The sequence below is a fragment of the Panthera tigris genome, chromosome A3 (genome assembly GCF_018350195.1).
Source record: "Panthera tigris isolate Pti1 chromosome A3, P.tigris_Pti1_mat1.1, whole genome shotgun sequence".
NCBI classification, from domain to species: Eukaryota; Metazoa; Chordata; class Mammalia; order Carnivora; family Felidae; genus Panthera; species Panthera tigris.
In genome coordinates this window covers 62136844-62155438 of record NC_056662.1, presented here as the reverse complement: position 1 = coordinate 62155438, position 18595 = coordinate 62136844, and the positions used below count along the sequence as shown (strand labels likewise).

Sequence of the window (18595 nt, the reverse complement as noted above, 5' to 3'; positions counted from 1 at the left end):
ATTGTTCTGTTCCATTGATCTGTCTTTATGCTGATACCACACTGTTTTGATTACTATAGCTCTAAAGCAAGTCTTGAAATCAGTTTGTGTAAGTCTTCCAACTTTGTTATTCTTTTACAAAATAATACAATTTCTGGCTATTCTCGTTCCTTTCCATTTTCATGTAAACTTTAGCATCAGCTTGACAATTTCTACAAAAAGCCTGCTGGAATTTTCCTATCTTCTTTTGTTCTAATCAAGTGTTTTTTGTTTGTTTAGTTTTGGGTTTTTTTTTAGTATTATGCTCTATCTCCTCTCTGGCTATATATCTCTGGATTATTTGTAGCAGTTGGTCAAGAGATTGCAATATTGATCTTTAGTCTATCATCGTCTACCTTGAGTTAATATTATAACTACTTCACATATTTTATATATTCACATATAATTGTTATATATAAAATAAAATGCAATCATAATAGTATAATTGTATTTTCACCTTTGTTATTCATTTAGAGTTGGTTTGCTAATATTTTGTTTAGGATTCTTGCATCTGTATGAATAAGATTGATCTTTCTTGTAATTTTCTTTCTTGTAGTGTCCTTTGTTCGGTTTTTATATCAAAGTTATGCTAGCCTCATGAAATTGAGTAGCATTTCCTCTTTTTACTCACTAGGAGCATTTGGGTAAGACTGTAATTATCTGTTTCTTGAAAGTTTGATAGAACTCACCTCTAAATATAAGCCTGGTGTTTTTTTCTAATTGATTGATTTAAATACAGATTTATTTTAATTATTCAGCTTTTCTATTTCTTTTTAAGTCAATTTGGTAGGTTTAATTTATTTAGGAATTTATAAATTCCCTTCATGTAAGTTTTCAAAATTTTCAGCATAAAATTATTCATAGTATCTTTAAAGAATTTTTTTTTGGCAAAATACACATAACATAAAATGTACCATTTTAACCATCTTTAGATATACAATTCAGTGGAATTAAGTACATTCACAATGTTGTGTCACTATCACCTCTATTTCTAGAACTCTTTCATCATCACAAACAGAAACTCTACCCTTTAGACAATAAATCCCCTTGTCCTCCTCCCCACAGCCCCTGGTAGCCTCTCTTCTACTTTTTGTTTCTCTAAATTTGCCTATACCTCATATGTGGAATCAAATAATATGTGTCCTTTGTGTTTGACTTATTTCACTTAGCATTTGTTTTCAAGGTTCATCCATGTTATAACATGTGTTAGAACTGCATTGCTTTTTATGGCTGAATAATATCCCTTGGTATGTACGTATCACATTTTGTTTATCCATTCATCTGTTGATGGACACATGGGTTGTTTCCACATTTTTGCTATTGCCTAAATTGTTTTAGCTATTAGCTATTAATAGCTAATAGCTATTAGCTGTTGTTTCCACAGTAACTGTTGTGAATAATGCTGCTTATGAACATCAGTGTACACATACCGGAGTCCCTGTTTTTAGTTATTTAGGGTTTATGCCTAGGAGTGGAAGCACTGGATCGTATAGTAATTCTGTTTAACTTTTTGAGGAACCACCAAACTATTTTCTACCATAGTTTCTTACTATTATCTATTTATCTCTGTAATATCTAAAAATAGCTGTCCTTACTTTATTCTTTGAGGGTATGGGCACACACGTGCGCTTTCTTTTCATAATTCTTGACAGACTTTTCCAATCTTTTACAAGTAATGCTGTCAAGATATAATCTTATTCACAAGTGAGTCACATGAGTCAGTATAACAGTAGGATAAATTTCCCAAAGTGAAATTGGTCAGTGTATTTGCATCTTGGCAGATATTACAAAACTGCCCTTTGTGCTGGGCATTTTCCCGTTTGCTGTCATCATCTCCAGCAAGGAGAGATTTTGCATGCTCTGTTCTATATCAAACTTCATTCTTGCCCTTCCTGCATCTACTCTGTATCTCAGAGCTGAACACCTGCAAACTACATTTCCCAGAGTCCCATGCCAGCTGATAAAAAGAGAAGATACTGTTCTGTTACACCTTTTCACCTCTTCACTCTGTCTTTCTGCCTCTCCCTCTCCCTCCCTCCCACCCCTGATTCAGGAGACATCTCTGGAAGTAGCTACATCCCTTCAAAGATCCCACCTTTGGCTGGCCCCTCCTCCATGGTTCCAGCCTTGGCCTGGCATCTGCTCCTCTGCCATGCCACCCACTAATGGCTGGACATCACCTTCTTAGTGACTCCAGCGCCCTGCACAGCTATCTCGATGATGAAGTGATATTGTGCACCTGTCTCTGGTCACACCACTGCCTCCATTTTGTTCCCTAGCCCTAGAAACAGAAGTCTCTTCCTCCTGTTATTAACATGAGAATAAGGTCACTTTCCCCTTCTTGATCTCTTGGCCCTTTCAACACATTAAATTCCTTCTATTTCCAATATCTGCCATGGTCTTTTTCTTTTCCTGGCTGTACCCTGACTGATAATCCTCCATAAACGTTGTACCATTCAACATTCCCACCAGCAATGTATGAGACCCTGATCAGTCTGGTAAGTGAAAAGAGGCATTTTGGTGTAGTTTTCTTTTTTTTTTTTCTGTTGTTATAAATGAAGTTGGGCATCTTTTCATATGTTTACAAGTCATTTGTGTTTCTCATTAATTTCCTGTTTATTTTCTCTTTTATTCTATTAGGATACTAGTTATTTTCTTATTGATTTCTAGGAACCCTTCCTAGATGAGGGAGATTAAGCCCTTATGATATGACCTGTAAGTATTTCTCCCATATTTGTCTCATATCTTTGTCTATGGTGTTTGGGATTTTTTTTCCCATGAAGTCTTTTTTTTTTTTATGTACTCAAATTACTTCTTTAATGGCTTCTGGTTTTTGAGTCATAATTAGAAAGGTCTTCTCCACTCCAGATTTATTAAGGAGAATTCTCTCATGTTTTGTTCTAGAAGTTTGTGGTTTCTTAAAAGTTTCATAACCAATACCTTCCCTTTTTCTGATATTTTTCCCCATAAATTTCTTGATCTTTTTGTCCAGCTCCCCAAATATCCTTTATTTTGCAAGTCTACTAACTTCACCAGGACATGTTGAAGTGTTGATCCTTTGGGGTCAGTTTTCCCTGGCACATCATGTACTCTTTCATGGATACAAGATTAGAATCTTATTCTGTTAGTAGTTTCTTTAGTGGTATATATATTTTTTACAGTTTTTTAATTGGATTGTATGTCTTCTTATTATGGGGTTATAAGAGTTCCTTATATATACTGGATACAAGTCTTTTATTAGGTATAAGATTTGCAAATAATCTGGCTTATCTTTTCATTTTCTTAACAGTATCTTTGAAGTGTGAATATCTTTAATTTGGAGGAAGTACAATTTTTTTCTTTTATGGTGTCATATCTGAGATCCCTTTGCCTAACCCAAGGTTATGAAGATTTTTCTCCCTATCTTCTAAAAGTTTTATACTTTTGGTTCTTATATTTAGCTGTATGATCCATTTTGAATTAATTTGTATATGAATGCAATTTTTCAAGCACCATTTGTTAAAAAGACTATCTCTAGGGGCACCTGGGTGGCTCAGTTGGTTGGGAGACCGACTTTGGCTCAGGTCATGATCTCGCAGTTTGTGAGTTCAAGCAGACTCTGTGCTGATTGCTCAGAGCCTGGAGCCTGCTTTGGATTCTACCTCTCTCTACCCCTCCCCTGCTCATGCTCTGTGTCTCTCTGTCTCTCAATAATAAATAAACATTAAAAAAATTTTTTTAATAAAAATAAAGACTTCTCTTCCCATGTGAGTCTTCTTTAGATATATATATGTTTTTTTAATGTTTATTTATTTGTTTTGAGAAGGGGTATGGAGGGGCAGAGAGAGAAGGAGAGAAAATTCCAAGTGGGTTCCACTCTGTCAGCGCAGAACCCGACATGGGGCTCGATCCCAAGAACTGTGAGATCATGACCTGAGCCGAAATCAAGAGTTGGACATTTAACCAACTGAGCCACCCAGGTGCCCCTTTTTAGTTATATCTTTAAATATTCTGTCCCATTGTTTAGGTTTTCTACTTCAGGGGCTTCATTTATGCACTTAACAGTTTTCCTTGGTTTTCTTCTGTATCCATCATCTTCTCCTTGATCCTTTTTGACTCTTTATTTACATTTTATTTTGGTCACTCTTTTATTTCTATCCTTATTTCTATACCTCTCACCGGATTGTCTGCAGGGTCTAATCTCCCTTAGGCTTCTTTTTATGTTGTCTTCCTTCTAGGGTGTTTGTGTTTCTACTTCTACTTTTTGTCTGCATTTTGCCAGCTCACATTTCCTCCTCTGAGCCCTGAGTTTGTTCTGGGAGTGTATTTTTGCTGGCGCTTTCTGCACTCCGCTCCCATCCAGCTGTGCTTCCAGCTGTCTGTCTGGCTCATCGCTTCCCCGCAGGTGACTTCTGTTGCACTTCACCCCTTCCAGCTTCGGCTTTGAGGGCAATCATAGTTGCTTTTGGCAGCCCTTATGTGTATTTTGAGTCTGCAGATTATATCTGTCTCCTTGTTTTGCTGAAAATGGAGTTGTTTTCCTCCTCCTTGTTGCTTTTGTACGCCATCCAAGAGTAGAAGAAGAAAATTGCCATCTTGTATCTGCACGTTCATATCTGAGAACCCCAGTCCTGGACCTCTGCTCATTTACCATTGTAATGATTCATTCAGTGCCAGAGTCTGCAACTGGGGTCTGCCAACAATTCTGGAAAATTATAAGATATTTTCACTTTGAAAACTACTTTTTATCCTTGTCTCTTATAGCTCCTTCTCAAACGGACTCTATTCTCTGTGGAACTTGTCATTCTGTTCTTCGTATTTTTAAATTTCTCTTCCATATTTGCCATCTCTGTGAGCTGCATTCTGCATAACTTCTAGATCTTCTTGGAAGGGCCTTAGGTAACCCATATATTTAAGATGTTTTGGCAGCTCCTGATCCCTGGTCCCCACTTTATTCTTCCCCATAGTATTTTCTACCATTTGACACACTGTATTTTAATGTATTTTTGTCTTTTTTGCCTCTACTATTCTTTAAGTTCTTAAGTAAACTTTTGATTCAGGGGTGCCTGGGTGGCTCAGTTGGTTAAGCGTCGGACTCTTGATTTCGGCTCAGGTCATGATCTCACAGTTCATGGGATTGAGCCCTGCATCGGGCTCCATGCTAACAGCCTGCTTAGGATTCTCTCTCTCCTGCTGTCTCTGCCCCTCCCGCTCTCACATGCAATAGCTCTCTCTCTCAAAAAAAATAAACAAAAAAACTTTTGATTCAAGTATAACATAGCTACTGAAAAGTACACAAAGCAAAGCATCCAACTCAATGAATTATCACGAAGCAAACACACCCACGTAACAACATTCAGACCATGAAACAGAGTCCTGATATCCCAGAGGCTCCTTGAGCCTCTCTACCCCCAGCCCCACCAAGGGCACCACCCTCCTAACCTCCATTTTGTCTGGTGGTTAGGTTTATAAAAACAATCACATAGCATGCAGTCTTTTGTGTCTGGTTTCTTTTGCTCACCATTTTGTGAAATGCATTCACAAACCTAGATGTTGCTGGCTGTAGCTGTAGCTTGTTCTCATACTGTATAGTATTCCATTGTGCAAATATACCGTAATTTATTTTTTCCTTCCATTACTGAGAGAGATTTTGGTGGTTTCCAGTTTTGGACTATTATGAACAGTGCTGCCATGAACATTTTGCACCCTGTCTTTTGATAATGTTGTGACCCCTTTCCGTTGGGTATATACCTGGAAGCAGAACTGCGAGGCTATGAGGTGCATGGGTGGCTCAGTCGGTTGAGCACCCGAGGTTGACTCAGGTCATGATCTTGCAGTTCGTGAGCTTGAGCCCCCCTTTGGGCTCTGTGCTGACAGCTCAGGGCCTGAAGCCTGCTTCAGATTCTGTGTGTCCCTCTCTCTCTCTGACTCTTCTTCCCTGCTTATGCTCTGTCTCTCTGTCAAAAATAAATAAACATTAAAAAAAAAAAAAAAAAGAATGGTGGAACTGCAGGGCTAGAGAGTGTGTATATTGGTTCTGAGCTGCTTGTTTCTTGGAACTTTATCTGTAGGAAACCTTTGGGACTTTAAAGTTTCAACTCCAGAGAGGATTCTTTTGCTTCCTCCAGTTACCTGGGGCACTGCCAACTAAAGACCACTTTAAATTTTCTCCAGCCCACACAGGTGATACGAATGCAGAATACAACCTGTGTGAGGCTCCACTTAAAGTTACAAATGTTACAAATGAGAAAATGTCCTGCCCCCTCTACCTGGAGCTATGCTGGAGATAGGCCAGATTCCTCAGTGTTGTCTTCTGTGTGGTGGGTTATTTCTCCTTGACTCCTTGACTCCTTGACTCCTTGACTGAGGGTTTAGGTTTTGGAGTGGCAGCTTTGCATGGCAGATTAGTTTGGTAAGGGCTGCCCTAACAAAGCACCACAAACTGGGTGGCTTAGCACAACAGGAGGCTTGTTCTCCATTCTGGAGGCTAGACATCCCAAATCAAGGCGTTCTTTGTTTTTTTTACTTAGTTTTTTAATTTCCTTTTGAGATTTTTTTTAAGTTTATTTATTTATTTTGAGAGAGAGTGTGAACAGGGGAGGGGCAGAGAGAGAATCCCAAGCAGGCTCTGCACTGTCAGCATGGAGCCCGATGCAGGGCTCAAACCTACAACCCTGAGATCAAGAGTGACACGCTCTACCAACTCAGCCAGCCAAGCACCCCAGGCATCCTTCCGATGGATCTGAGGGAGAATCTGTTCCCAGCCTCTCTCCCAGCATCTGGTGGTTGCCTACAATCTTTGGTGCTCCTTGGCATGTAGACGCACCACTCCACCTCTGCCCTCTGTCTTCACGTGGTGTTCTTCCTCCGTCCCTGTGTCTTCACATGGCTGTCCTCTCTCTGTGCCCGTCTCTTCTTCTTATAGGAACATCTACATTGTGTTAAGGCTCCAGCCTACTCCGGATGACCTCATCTTGACTAATGACAGTTGCAATGACCCTATTTCCAAATAAAGTCACATTCTGAGGTAGTAGGGTTAGGACTTCAACATATCTGTATAGGGGACACAATTCAACCCATAACACATGGGGTCTCCTATTAGACTGCCCATTGTGGGCAGTGCCAGGCTTTCTCTGCTGAACCCCCTGCCCTGGCACTTGCCAAAGAGTTCTCCAAGATTTCCAGAAACTTAGAGGGCAAAAGCCAGCTTTGTTTTTGCTTGCCTCACAGGTTTTCTGCTCGCTCTTTATTTTGATTTCTGTAGACTTCTTTCCTTATATCAAGTCAGCAACACAATTCAGAAACATTTTTAAATGCATTTATGTTCCATCTAGCATTCCCCCCCCCCCCCACCTATTTCAATAAGGAACATGGCCAGAGAACTCAGTTTGCCAAACTCATCACTGGTTTTTATCCATCTTTGCTCTCCTGACCCCACGCCTCTGCACTGGCAGGCCCTTTATGTTAGATGTCTGCCCACTCCAGCCAAACCCTGGGTCTCCCCTCTGCCTTGCAGCCCACCCAGAAGGGAGACCCTACCTCAAGTCATGCCACCTGCCTTGGCATCTCGCCTGAGGTTATGGGCATGGGGCTTTGGAGCTAGACACCTGAATTATGATCACCTGGCCGTGCCTAGATTTTCCCACATATAAAATGGGGACTTTTGAAAGGCGACATGACACCCTGAGCACAATGAATACTTGGTAAGGCCAGACATGTTCATCATAGTGCATAAGTTCTCAACTGGCCACCAGCCCACCCTCTGGAGGGAGGGGTCCAATTAGGATTGTTAACAGATTGCAGGCATTCTTGAGGAATGGAATAGCTCAGGGAAGGTCCTCTGAGGGGGCGCAGTAAAAGGGGACTTCCCACAGTCCCTCAGACACCTCCCCCGCCTCCCACCCCCACCACGTCTGTGTCTCAGGAAACATCTACCATTATGTGCCCTGGTACAACACCAAGCCAGTGGTGGCCGTGACCTCCTACTGGGAGGACGTCAGCTCCCGCATGAACTGCCTCAACCTCCTTCACTTCATTCGGGACCGCCTGGTGAGTGGTGCAAGAGGGTGCAGGGGTAGGGCCGGGCCATGGATGGGAGGCTTTGGAAACTAAATCACAGTCCTAGGGAGCCGGTCACGCTCCTTGCTCACACACTCCGCACCAATGAAGATGGAAGTGTCCAGCACTGTGCTAGATACTGAAGACCCGAAGCTGAATAAACATAGCACCCAGCCCCACCACCGGGGAAGTCAGACATGCAAATAGCTACTATACAGAGGAGCTAGGGCTGGAGATACAGTACCCAGAGCTGTGGGGGCACAGAGATTAGGGGTGGGGAAGGGGAGACAAAGACAGGATAATCAGAGGAAGTGTTTGAAATGGAGGTAACATTTGAGGAGAGTCTTGAAGAATGAGTTTGCTGGTGGCGTGGTGGGGGTGCAGAGAAGGGAACAATGTGCAAAGCCATGTGACACGAAGTTCAGGGGTGGCAGGGACAAGGAGGTGATGTGGAAATAAGGCCAGAGAAACTGGAAGGGGTCAGATCACAAAAAGTGTTATGCATCTGTTAAGGAGGGAAGTCACTGAACAGTTTTAGGCAGGAGAGCCACCTTAGATAAGACTTTCTTGCACCTACAGAAGGGAAGCCCTGGGTCAAGACTATACCCCTTACAGTCCTGCCCTATCCTTCCACTTCCTGCCACTTATTCCATTGGGTCATGGAGAGGGTGCGTGAGGATCCCAGCCTTGCAAGGGCATGTGACAGCTTTGGACGGATATCCTCAGGTTACCCCAAAGGCCCCCAGGTCCTGACTGAAAACATCTCAGGCCAGTCGGCCCTGTAACCCCTCCCGGATGAGCCCCCATGCTCATTTCCTGTCTCCCGCTGGACAGAAAGCCAATCTGGACACCCTGAAGTCCATACGGAATCCGAAGGACCCCGCTCTGCTCCCCCAGTGGAAGAAGCTGCTGAGAGAACTGGTGGAGGACTGCAAGTAGGGGAGGAGCGCACTGCCCTGGGGCTGGGGCTGAGCCAGGTCAGGTTCACATGGGGTGGGGGTTCAGACCAGCACCCTACAGAACATCACCCAGCTCCTAACTCCTCAAGAAAGGGGTTCTGCTCAAATCTCTCTCAGGCTCAAAGTCCACAGGACATTGCTGCTTCTCCTCCCCCATTCAGGCCCTCTGGAAGCTGGCCTTGGCCTCCCCACCCAGCCTTATCTGGCTGTCCCTATACACATACCTGATGCTCCTACCAACCCAGACCTCTCCCTGTCATCTTGACAAGCAACTTTTTCCCTGCTGCTGCTCCTGTCCACAGTGCCCTCCACAGGGCTCTGCCTGTTCTGGAAGATGCATCATAAGGCCTCTCCCAGCCCCAGCCCCACACCCCACTTGGATCTCCACCCCTACCCCCCAGGGCTTGGTTGACCCTTGTTTCTGGGCTCTCACCCACCTCCACAAGGGGCTCCCTGAGCACAGGCCTGTGGGAGAGGGTTCTCCTGAGAACCGGTGGGCCGGGCCATCAGGGGACAGGACAGGATCTCAAGTCTAAGAAGGGTACCTTGGCCTAAGGCATGGCAGGAGGTAAGATGGAGAGAGGCCCAGCCCCCTCTTTCCCGGTCCTGGCCACAGGCACCCTCTGCCCTGCATGACCCATCAGCACAGAGCCACCGAGCTGGACAAGAAGAGGTGGCAGCTCCGCAGCCTCCTCCTGCAGGAACTGGCCCAAAAGGCCAAGGAAGCCAAGCCCAGGAACATGGTGGCCACTGTGGAGAACTGGCTGTACCGCCTCAATGCCATGCTCCCTGAGGTAGGCACCGGACATGCTGCTGGGGGAGGTGGGACTTGAAGCCTGCCGCAGGCCTGACACCATCCCGTCTCGGCAGCCCCAGGTGAGCCTCCCAGATGTGATGATCTGGCTGATGTCCAAGGGGCAGCGAGTGGCCTATGCACAGGTGCCTGCCCATAGCATCCTGTTCTCCCCGACAGGGGTTCTGCACTCTGGCAGGTTCTGTGGGAAGACACAGACCCTCTTCTTGCAGGTGGGAAAGCTGGGAATCCTCAGGCCATCCTGTTCCTCGGGGGAGGAAAGGGCCCAGAAACACCCCAAGAGAGAAGCCCTGAACTCTTGAGGCAGCCCCCATGAGTCTCCCTGAGGGCATGCCCACTTCGTCTCTCCTGGACCCTCTACCAGATAAAGTGGGGTTTAAAGAGTCTCCAGAGGAAGGCAGGGGACAATGACCACCATCATGTGGTTAATGCCAAGTCCACATCCCTCATAAGTGTTCCTCAAATTCATGTCTTCCCTCATCCTTACACTACACTTGGTCCAGTCCCTTCTCATCTCTCCCCTGAACCACGATTGGGTGCTTTCCAAAATATTTAATGTTTACATGGCTTGGGCACCAGCCCATCATATCAGATGCAGGCCATACATAAGGCTGGCTGACCAGCACTCCTGCCCTGATGACAGCCACTACTCCCAGCCTTCTCCACCTCACCCCACCCCCACCCCCGGGAAGCAGGTGGGGAGCTCTCCCTCGCTCTTGATGTCCTTGGCTCCCCATTGCCTTCTGGAGAAGGCTCAACTGCCCTGGCTGGGCCCCAGCCCCTTCTCACTGCCATAACCTCCTTAGGGCTACATACTTTCAACAGGCTACTCTTGGCTTCCCCGCCCCCAAACCTGCCTGCCCTGTGCCCTTTCTACCATTGTGGAAGGGCCCTCCGATGCCCATCTGAGTCCCTCATCCTACAAGAACCATGAGACTTGACTCCTGGCTTTACCACTCACTGGCTTGTGTGACCCCAGACCAACCCTTGACCATGTCCAGGTCTCAGTCTGCTCCTCTGTTAAATAGGCCTAGTGAAAATGATGCCCCACCCCACAATGGTAGTGTGTGAGGACCAGAGCATATGTCCATGTCACCACCATCACCACTCCTCTTTGGAGCCTTCCCAGGCTCCCTACGTGGCACTGCCCCTCTCCCTGCAACCCCACCAGCCTCTCTGTTATGCATGGGGTCACAGGTATAACCATCTGCTTGCCCTCTCCCTCTGGAAGGCAGGAACCCTGCATCATTCACTTTTAGCCCCAGCACCCCACTCAGTGGAAGGCCCCTGCTCCCAGGGTTCAGGGTGAAGGAGCAGGTGTGTGTCCGTCGCTCACCCGGGCCCCTGCCCCCTGGGGAACGTGTACCCCTGTGGGGTTGACCTGCCTCCGGTTCAGTACCCAGAGGGTGAAGGACAGAAGGACACGCTCCCGGCCCACCTCCGGGTCTGCATGTGGCTCGGCAATATCACAGACAGCAAGGATCTGCAGCTGCTCCGCCAGGGCGAAGTTGTCGTGTACGCGGAGACGGTAAGCGGCACCCGGGTAGGACAGAGCAGGGAGGTCAAGCTGCAAATAGCCTAGCACCAAAGGTGGAGAAAACGGTTACCAGCGGAATCTGAGGATTATGAAATGGGCGTCATCAGGAGCGGTGGCAGAGCCTAAAGCAGTCTCAGATGCCGCCAGCTCAGGGCATGTGCATGTAATGACAACAGGGGCAGCCAAGTGGTCCCTTAGGGCCAGTCGCTCTCTCGCTGACGGAGGTTCACCAAGAGTTTCTTCCAGTTCCTTCAAGGCCTGCGAGGTGAGCGAGGCTCCACTGGCAGGGGTCTCCTCTGTCACCCACATGGCAGCCTAGGACCCCTGCAAACTCCAGCTGGGTCCTCCAGGCCAGTCTGGTGGTTCTGGGTAGGGTGGGGCCTGGAACGTTCAGAGGAGCAGGAAATGAGGCATCTTCCCAGAGAACCATAGACCCACGGGTGGGTAAGCAGCCAGCCGGTCAGAGACTGCTCTAGAATCAGAGGAGGGAAAGAAGATCCTTGCTCCCTGAGGGAGGACATGGCTCAGAAGAAGGCTCTGAGAGCAGTGGGAATGGAGTTTAAGAGTTTTCAGCTTAATTTACCAAGTTAAAAACATACTTTCGTGGTTCCTAAGTTGCATGCTGTGAACAGATATACCCTAACATACATAACCACCCCCTACGAAGGGCTGGGCAACGCCAAGATGAGTGGGGATTTAGGAGGAGATGCAGGCAGCAGGGGCTGTATGTCCAGCTAGGAGAATGTGGGGAAAAAAAGCTCAGAGGCTGCAAAGATGTGGCAAGTGGTGGAGCAGCATTGGGTTCCCCGGATCAGCAGCAACAGCACTAAGGGACCACACTGCAGGTGCCACCAGGCTCTAACACAGGCACCCACCCCACTCTACCCTTCAGTGGCCGAGCACCTGGGGTAGAATTGACCTCTGAGCCTCAGTCTCCCTGCCTGTGAAATGGGACTGTGAGAATTACAGGGGACAGTTCATGTAAAACCCTAGACATGGGCCTGGCCCAAGGGAAGAGCTAGATGAACAGAGTCTGCCTGTGCTAAACGAGTGCCGTCGAGGGAAAGTGCTACCTGTGATAAGCTCTGGAGGTGCCTGGAGCCAAGTAGGGGAGCCAAGGAGGGGCTCAATGTCCCACTGTGAGCTGGCACTACAAGGCACTGACAGCTGCCCCTCCCCCAGTACGAGAACCAGGCCAAGTATAAAGATCAGTGGGGACAGCAGGGGCTGTACCACTGCCCCAACTTCTCGGACGTCATGGGGCACAAGGCCCTTCCCAAGGAGGATTTCAAGGCACCCCACGGATGGCACTGGAAGGGGCAGTGGACAGTGGAGCCTCAGAGGAGGTAAGGCTAGCACACAAGCCTAGAGCCTGTGTGCCCCTAGACGTGCAACCCTGGGGTGAGAGCTGTCAGCAGCAGCCCAGAGAGCTAGGCACATGGCCACTGTAGCCTGCTCCTGGGGGCCAGAGTGCCCACCACCCTGCCCTGGATGCCAAGCCCCGCTGCCCAGCCTTGCCCAGAGCAGGTGGGGGTGCCAGGTAGGGGAACACTGGGCCCGCAGAGGAGGACCCCAGGGGCCTGAGAGTTAAGGGAGATGTGCTGGGAACTTGGGGTCTCCCTGTCCCCAGACTCCTCCTGGACATACACATCAACAAGAGCCAAGTGCTGGAGGAAGTATATGAGAACCAGTGTCGCGACACCACGGGGGCCTGGGTGCCAGCAACCATCCGCAACACGGACATGGTGAGCAGGGGCTGAAGCTGCTTCTGGGGATGTGGGGGGACAAGCAGTGCAACCAGGTGGGCGCCTTGGAAGCTGGGTTGTCTGAGTGGAAAGAGCACTGGACCAAGGGTTACCATCTGAGCCCTGCTCCCTATTCTGCGTGGGACCCTGGGTGCACACTGATGGGGTTCTATCCCAAGATGGCAGGTAGAGGTAACTTCCATAAGACTGTAAGGAGCAGCATAGCGGGGCAGTGTTTCCTTCCTAGGCTTCTTTCAAAGGTAACGCTTACCCAGCAGGAGAGAATCTTTGTGGGGCTAGTCTAAGCCCCACAATAGACTAATAGAAAGTCCAATAGAACTTTCTGTGATGATGGAAATGTTCTGTGTCTGCACTGTCTAGCTATTGAATTGGCCATCGAGTACTTGAAATGTGGTACTTGTGAGAGTGAGGAACAGAACTTAGGACTTTGTTTCATTTTAATTAATTTGCATTTAAGTGGCCGCAGGAGGTTGGTGGCTGCTGCATCAGACAGCACAGGTCAAACCCATGTCTCATGCACACTACCCTCCCCTCCTCAGCAGCGACAGAGACAGGGCAGGCAGCAGCGACTAGCTGAGATCGGTCACACTATTTCCCTTTCCTAGTCATTAGTATGGGTATTTTCTATTTATGGTACTGATTTTCCATAAAATCAGATAGTGACTTCCATAATTGATAGTGGTTATATAAAGTTTTCTTTTAAAAATATGTTTACCATTCCGGGGTGCCAGGGTGGCTCAGTCAGTTAAGCGGCTGACTTGATTTCAGCTTAGGTCATGATCTCTCAGGTTAAGGAATCGACCCCACATCAGGCTCTGAGTTGAAAGCATGGAGCCTGCTTGGGATTCTCTGTCTCCCTCTCTCTCTGCCTCTCTTCTGCTCATGCTTGCACTCGCTTACTCTCTCTCTCTCTCAAAATAAACATTTAAAATAATAATAATAAATAAAAATACTTTTACTATTTGAAAAGGCAAGTCAGTAAAAGCATGTTAAGTGGATATGTGGGTGGCATCAGAAGTAGCAAGCACTATCTGCTCCAAGGAGAGCACTATGGCCACGCTAGGTGAGCAAACATGTGGGCAGAGAGAGTTGGAGGCCTCTTAGCTCAGATGCCCCTGGCCCACCCTGTCTGTCCACCCTCAGAATGGAGAGCCCGTGGAGTCCCGGGAGAATATGAAGTGTCCCCAAGGCTGGCACATTAAGGAGAACTGGGATGTGGAGCTGAACCACGCAGTGGACAATGAGGGTCAGTCCTCTGGTCACAGGCTGAGGGAAGGAGGCCCTGGAGCTGCCAGGGACTGACACTTCCCACAGCCTCACAGCAATCAAGTTCTCAGGTGGGATGGGCCTGAATTTCTGGGGGTCCCCCAGACTCTGGAGAGTGGAGCCTCCACCCTTTCTATAGACATAGGCCCCAGTTTTGAAACAGGGCAGGTTGTAAGTGCCTCCTGAGCACTTTCTAGAAAGAGGAAATGCTCATGGAGCCTGGGTTCACCTGAGGTAGCTCCAGGGAAGGAGTGATGGGCTGGAAGTCTGAAGACCTGAGCTCAAGATGTGACTGTGCTACATGTGGGCTGTGTGACTGTGTGTGGGTCACAAGACATCTCTGAGCCCCAGCTTCATTTGTAAGATGGGCGGTTGGGCCCAAGCCATCCTGGTGACCACCCCATCCTTTCCACACCTCAGGGCCCCAAAAGACCTGGACATGAGGGAAAGCATTTCCTCTCCCTTTAGCCTGCCTTCTGGGGCCCATCTCTCAGGCCTGTCCACTCCTCCCAGCCCATGGGCACTTGGGCACCCACAGGCCGTGGCCCTGCCTCCGCAGGCTGGGAGTACGGAGTGGGGATCGAGCCGTTGGGCCTGCCCCAGGTCTGGAACTCGGTGGAGAAGACCTACTACACATGCCGCCGGCGGCGCTGGGTGCGTTTGCGCTGCCGGAACCACGGGAAGCTGGGCCTGGAGCAGGAGACCCTATCCTTCCTACAGCTGGTGAGGGGGCCGCCTGGGCAGGGTCCCCCCACCCTGTGCCATGGCGGGGGTGGTGACATTCTGCTCCCCTCCCTGCAGCACCACCCCAGCGCAGCCAAGGAGGAGGGGGGCTGGGAATACGGCACCTTCGGCTCCAAGTTCCACCTGACTCCTCAGCCCCAGAGCCGGTTCCGCCGCCGCTGCTGGCACCGCAGGCTGGTCCCAAACAAGGACAAGGGCATCGCACCCATTTTCCTGCTGGAGGGATCGTTGGTAAAGCCTCAGGGGGCTAGGTGACTCCTGGCAACGCTATATCCCAGAGCCAGGGCCCGGGCTGGGTGTGGCAGACAGCTGGAGATGCCCCAGGTTGGGGCATTGATGGCTTGGGGCGGGGGTGGGGGGAGTGTGCGCCCCAGATTCACACCCTCAGTCTATAAGGGGAGAAGGGTGACCTGGGCCTGCACTAGAGGAGACAAGAAAAGCACCCAAGAGCTTCAGGGAGAATGTCTTGGGCACAGGTTATGGATATGCAAGAGCAGGCTAAGAAGGAAGAGAACAGGATGCTGTCACAGGGTCTGAACAAATCATTCATGAGCTTCTGGAAGACTGCCCCACAGGACACTCACCCACTTGACCTACCCTTCATCTACTGCGTCTTCAACAGTGAGCATTTGACAATGCCCAAAGTCTGCTTGGGTGGCTCCAGAGGCCTTGCATCTGAGGTCAGGGAGTGAGGAGGGGCCAAGGTGGGGATCCTGGGGGCAGGTGATGGACGTGGCTCCTCTCTTACCCAGAGCCCCACTACTACCAGCTTTTCTGCTACATCTACCAGGCCTGGAACCGAATGTCCAACCAGATCCAGACATTCCAGGGTAGGCAACAGGCACCCCTTTCTCCCCAAGTCTCCAGGACGCCATGATGTGGCCACCCAGCAGCATAAAGAATTTGACAGGGAAGGGGGTGACAAACATGCAGACCCCTCTCCCCAGTAGGTTAGGGCCCTGGCTTGGGGGAGAGATATAAAAACAAAGAGTATAAGGTGGGGCTGTTCTTGAGATGTGTCCCCAGTACTGGGGATTCAAGAAGGGGGAGAGAGAGTGACACACCTGGGGACCACACGTCCCTGTGTCAGAAGATGGGGGGGTATGGGGAAGAGGTGAGGCGATTTCCAGCCATGTGCATGAGGAGCCTGTCCTTGGTCCCGTGAGGAGGACCCAGTGAAGCTTTCAGGAGAGATGTGTGCTCCTGCCCCATCCTTTTGGTAACGCTGTTTGTAAGGAACCAAGCTGCTGGATGAGGGGCAGAGCCAGGGCAGGGAGTGTCTGCCGGGAGCTGTGTCCATTGGGCATCGGCGCCCACATTGAGAGGGCCACATGATGTCCCCTTATGCCACAGCCACTCACTGATGCTGTGGAAGGACAGCCATGTGTAGCTGGTCCCCAGAACTCCTCCAGAGGAGCCACGGGACCTTCCATCTCTGTGCCACTCAGACGTCAACCAGGTGGTGTCAAATAGATGTGTGTGGAACCAAATGGTCCTTGGCCTCTGGTTACATAGCCATTTGCTCTGTACTTGCACTGAGGTGGCCTTCTGGGCTGCTGGCAGTGGCTGTGATTGCCCAGCCTAGGCCTCCCCGGTGTCTGGTCCAGTGGTAGCAGCTGCCAGAGACGAGCACCTGGCTTGACAAGCTCAATGGCAGGACCCCCTCCTCTCCTTCTATCCCCCAGGGCCCTTCATTCGGTTGGTCTTCTTGAACCATAGCCAGTGCACCCAAACCCTGAGGGGCTCTGCAGCCCCCACGTGGGCCCAGACGCTCATTTTCCAGCACCTCCTTCTGTATGAGAACCCTCAGGACACCGAAACAAGTCCACCACTCGTGGTGTTGGAACTGTGGCAGCAGGACTCTCAGGTAAGGTGGGCTGGAGTGGGCAGAGTTGCTGAGTTTTTCTTTTAGAGGAGAATATACAGAAAGGCCTCCCATGGGGCATGATTCACAGAGAGCAGTATGTCAACATAAATGTTGGCCCTGATCCTAGAGTTGTCAGAATCCCAGGGGAGGAGAGCCAGAACCCTGCCAGCTTGGCCTCAGTGTTTGGTGAACTTCCCTTTCCCTGCAGGGAAAGGAGAGCTTGTGGGGCCGGAGCATGTGGTCTCCAGTGGTCTGGCTGGATGCCCAAAAACGGATCCTGCCCCCGCTGAGGTGGCACCCCCTTGTAAAATTGCTAGGGGAGGAAGAGGGTGAGATCCTGGCATCCTGTGAGCTGATCCTCGAGACTGAGGTACTGAGAAGGAGGGCCTGGCTGGGGGTGGGGGGCGCCTTGCTCACTCCCACCCCACCCCACCTCCCTGCCCCCAGTTACCACAACCTGTGGTCCCCAACTCCACCCCCCAGGAAAGGCCTGGGGCCTGAGGAATTAGAACACCGGGCTTGGTGATGCCAGCCGGTGACGTCTCCCTAACTCCCTGCCTGCTACTGCCCATGGGGCTCTGGAGCCTCCTCACTTGAGCCCTGCTAGGGACTTGATTTGGGGGTGGGAAGGACAAGCCCACTAGGGCCTCATGCTCCCTGCTCTCTCACCTCACCCCTTCAGAGTCTCAAAGAGAGGCCGCCCATCTTAAGTGTTCCCTGGAAGAATGGGGTCTACACACTCCCCAAGAGCATCCAGCCCACACTAAAGAAAATGGCTATCGAGGTGATAATGGTGTGGGGCAGTGGGGAGGGCAAGCACCCCCCACAGCAGTTGAGTTCCGTGGAGGTCTCTCTGCTCAATCTCCTTGGGCCCTCCTGACTACCTGATCCAAAGCGTGGACCCCAAAAAGACACTCTCTGAGAGATGGAGGGAGACAGGGGAGGAATGAAGGGCAGAACCTCTGATAGAATAGGTTAAATTATTTTAATGAAATCCTCTGTGGCAGGTCATAGACAAAGGGCTTTGGCATTCCTTACCACATCCAAGCCCCTCGATGGCCCTCTACAGTAGGGACCACTTTTCAGACAAAACTGAGGCTCTGTGAGAGCAGAGAGCCCATGCACAGTGACACAGGGTTAAGTGGCAGAGCCAGAATCTGGGCCTGGCCCTGCCTGATTCCAAATGACAGTAGCCTGGAGGTCCCCACGTCGGAACCTTTGTGCCCAGCCACAAATCTGGTCAGGTCCTCCTGACCCTGGAGACCCCCCCACAAGATCAGGCAACCCCACTCTGGTCCCCTGAAGAGGCCTTCATGAGTAACAGCATGGATGTTTTCTGGGGTGCCCAGTGTCTGTCACTTGAGAACACTGAATGACCATGGAGTTCTATGGGATCTGAGTCACCAGTGAGCTACATAGCAAAAGGGACACCTGAGAAATCTGGACCCCCCCTGCTACTCTGGGCCTTCAAGGCAGCCAGCCTTAGGGACTCACTCCTGAGCAGTGACTGGAGGCCAGACAAAGCAGCAGGGGAGGAAGGACAATACCTAAGGGGCCCTGGAGGTCAGTGAAGGATATCACAGTAGC

The 18595-nt window shown here is 49.6% G+C and overlaps 1 protein-coding gene across 10 annotated transcripts in view; it reads left to right on the top strand.

Annotated features, from left to right (window-relative positions):
* The window catches only part of FER1L5 (fer-1 like family member 5), a 52638-nt gene that overhangs the window by 25779 nt on the left and 8264 nt on the right, over positions 1 to 18595 (top strand). For 9 of the 10 annotated variants that reach the window (XM_042981263.1, XM_042981264.1, XM_042981265.1 and 6 more), the window contains exons 20-34: positions 7922 to 8046; positions 8890 to 8990; positions 9631 to 9808; positions 9885 to 10040; positions 11225 to 11356; positions 12548 to 12711; positions 12996 to 13110; positions 14275 to 14377; positions 14957 to 15120; positions 15199 to 15372; positions 15618 to 15762; positions 15894 to 15971; positions 16827 to 17008; positions 17217 to 17378; positions 17691 to 17792. In XM_042981263.1, the coding sequence (XP_042837197.1) occupies positions 7922 to 8046; positions 8890 to 8990; positions 9631 to 9808; positions 9885 to 10040; positions 11225 to 11356; positions 12548 to 12711; positions 12996 to 13110; positions 14275 to 14377; positions 14957 to 15120; positions 15199 to 15372; positions 15618 to 15762; positions 15894 to 15971; positions 16827 to 17008; positions 17217 to 17378; positions 17691 to 17792 (2081 nt within the window). The remainder of the gene's footprint in view (positions 1 to 7921; positions 8047 to 8889; positions 8991 to 9630; positions 9809 to 9884; positions 10041 to 11224; positions 11357 to 12547; positions 12712 to 12995; positions 13111 to 14274; positions 14378 to 14956; positions 15121 to 15198; positions 15373 to 15617; positions 15763 to 15893; positions 15972 to 16826; positions 17009 to 17216; positions 17379 to 17690; positions 17793 to 18595) is intronic. The other variant, XM_042981266.1, reaches the window with a different exon arrangement.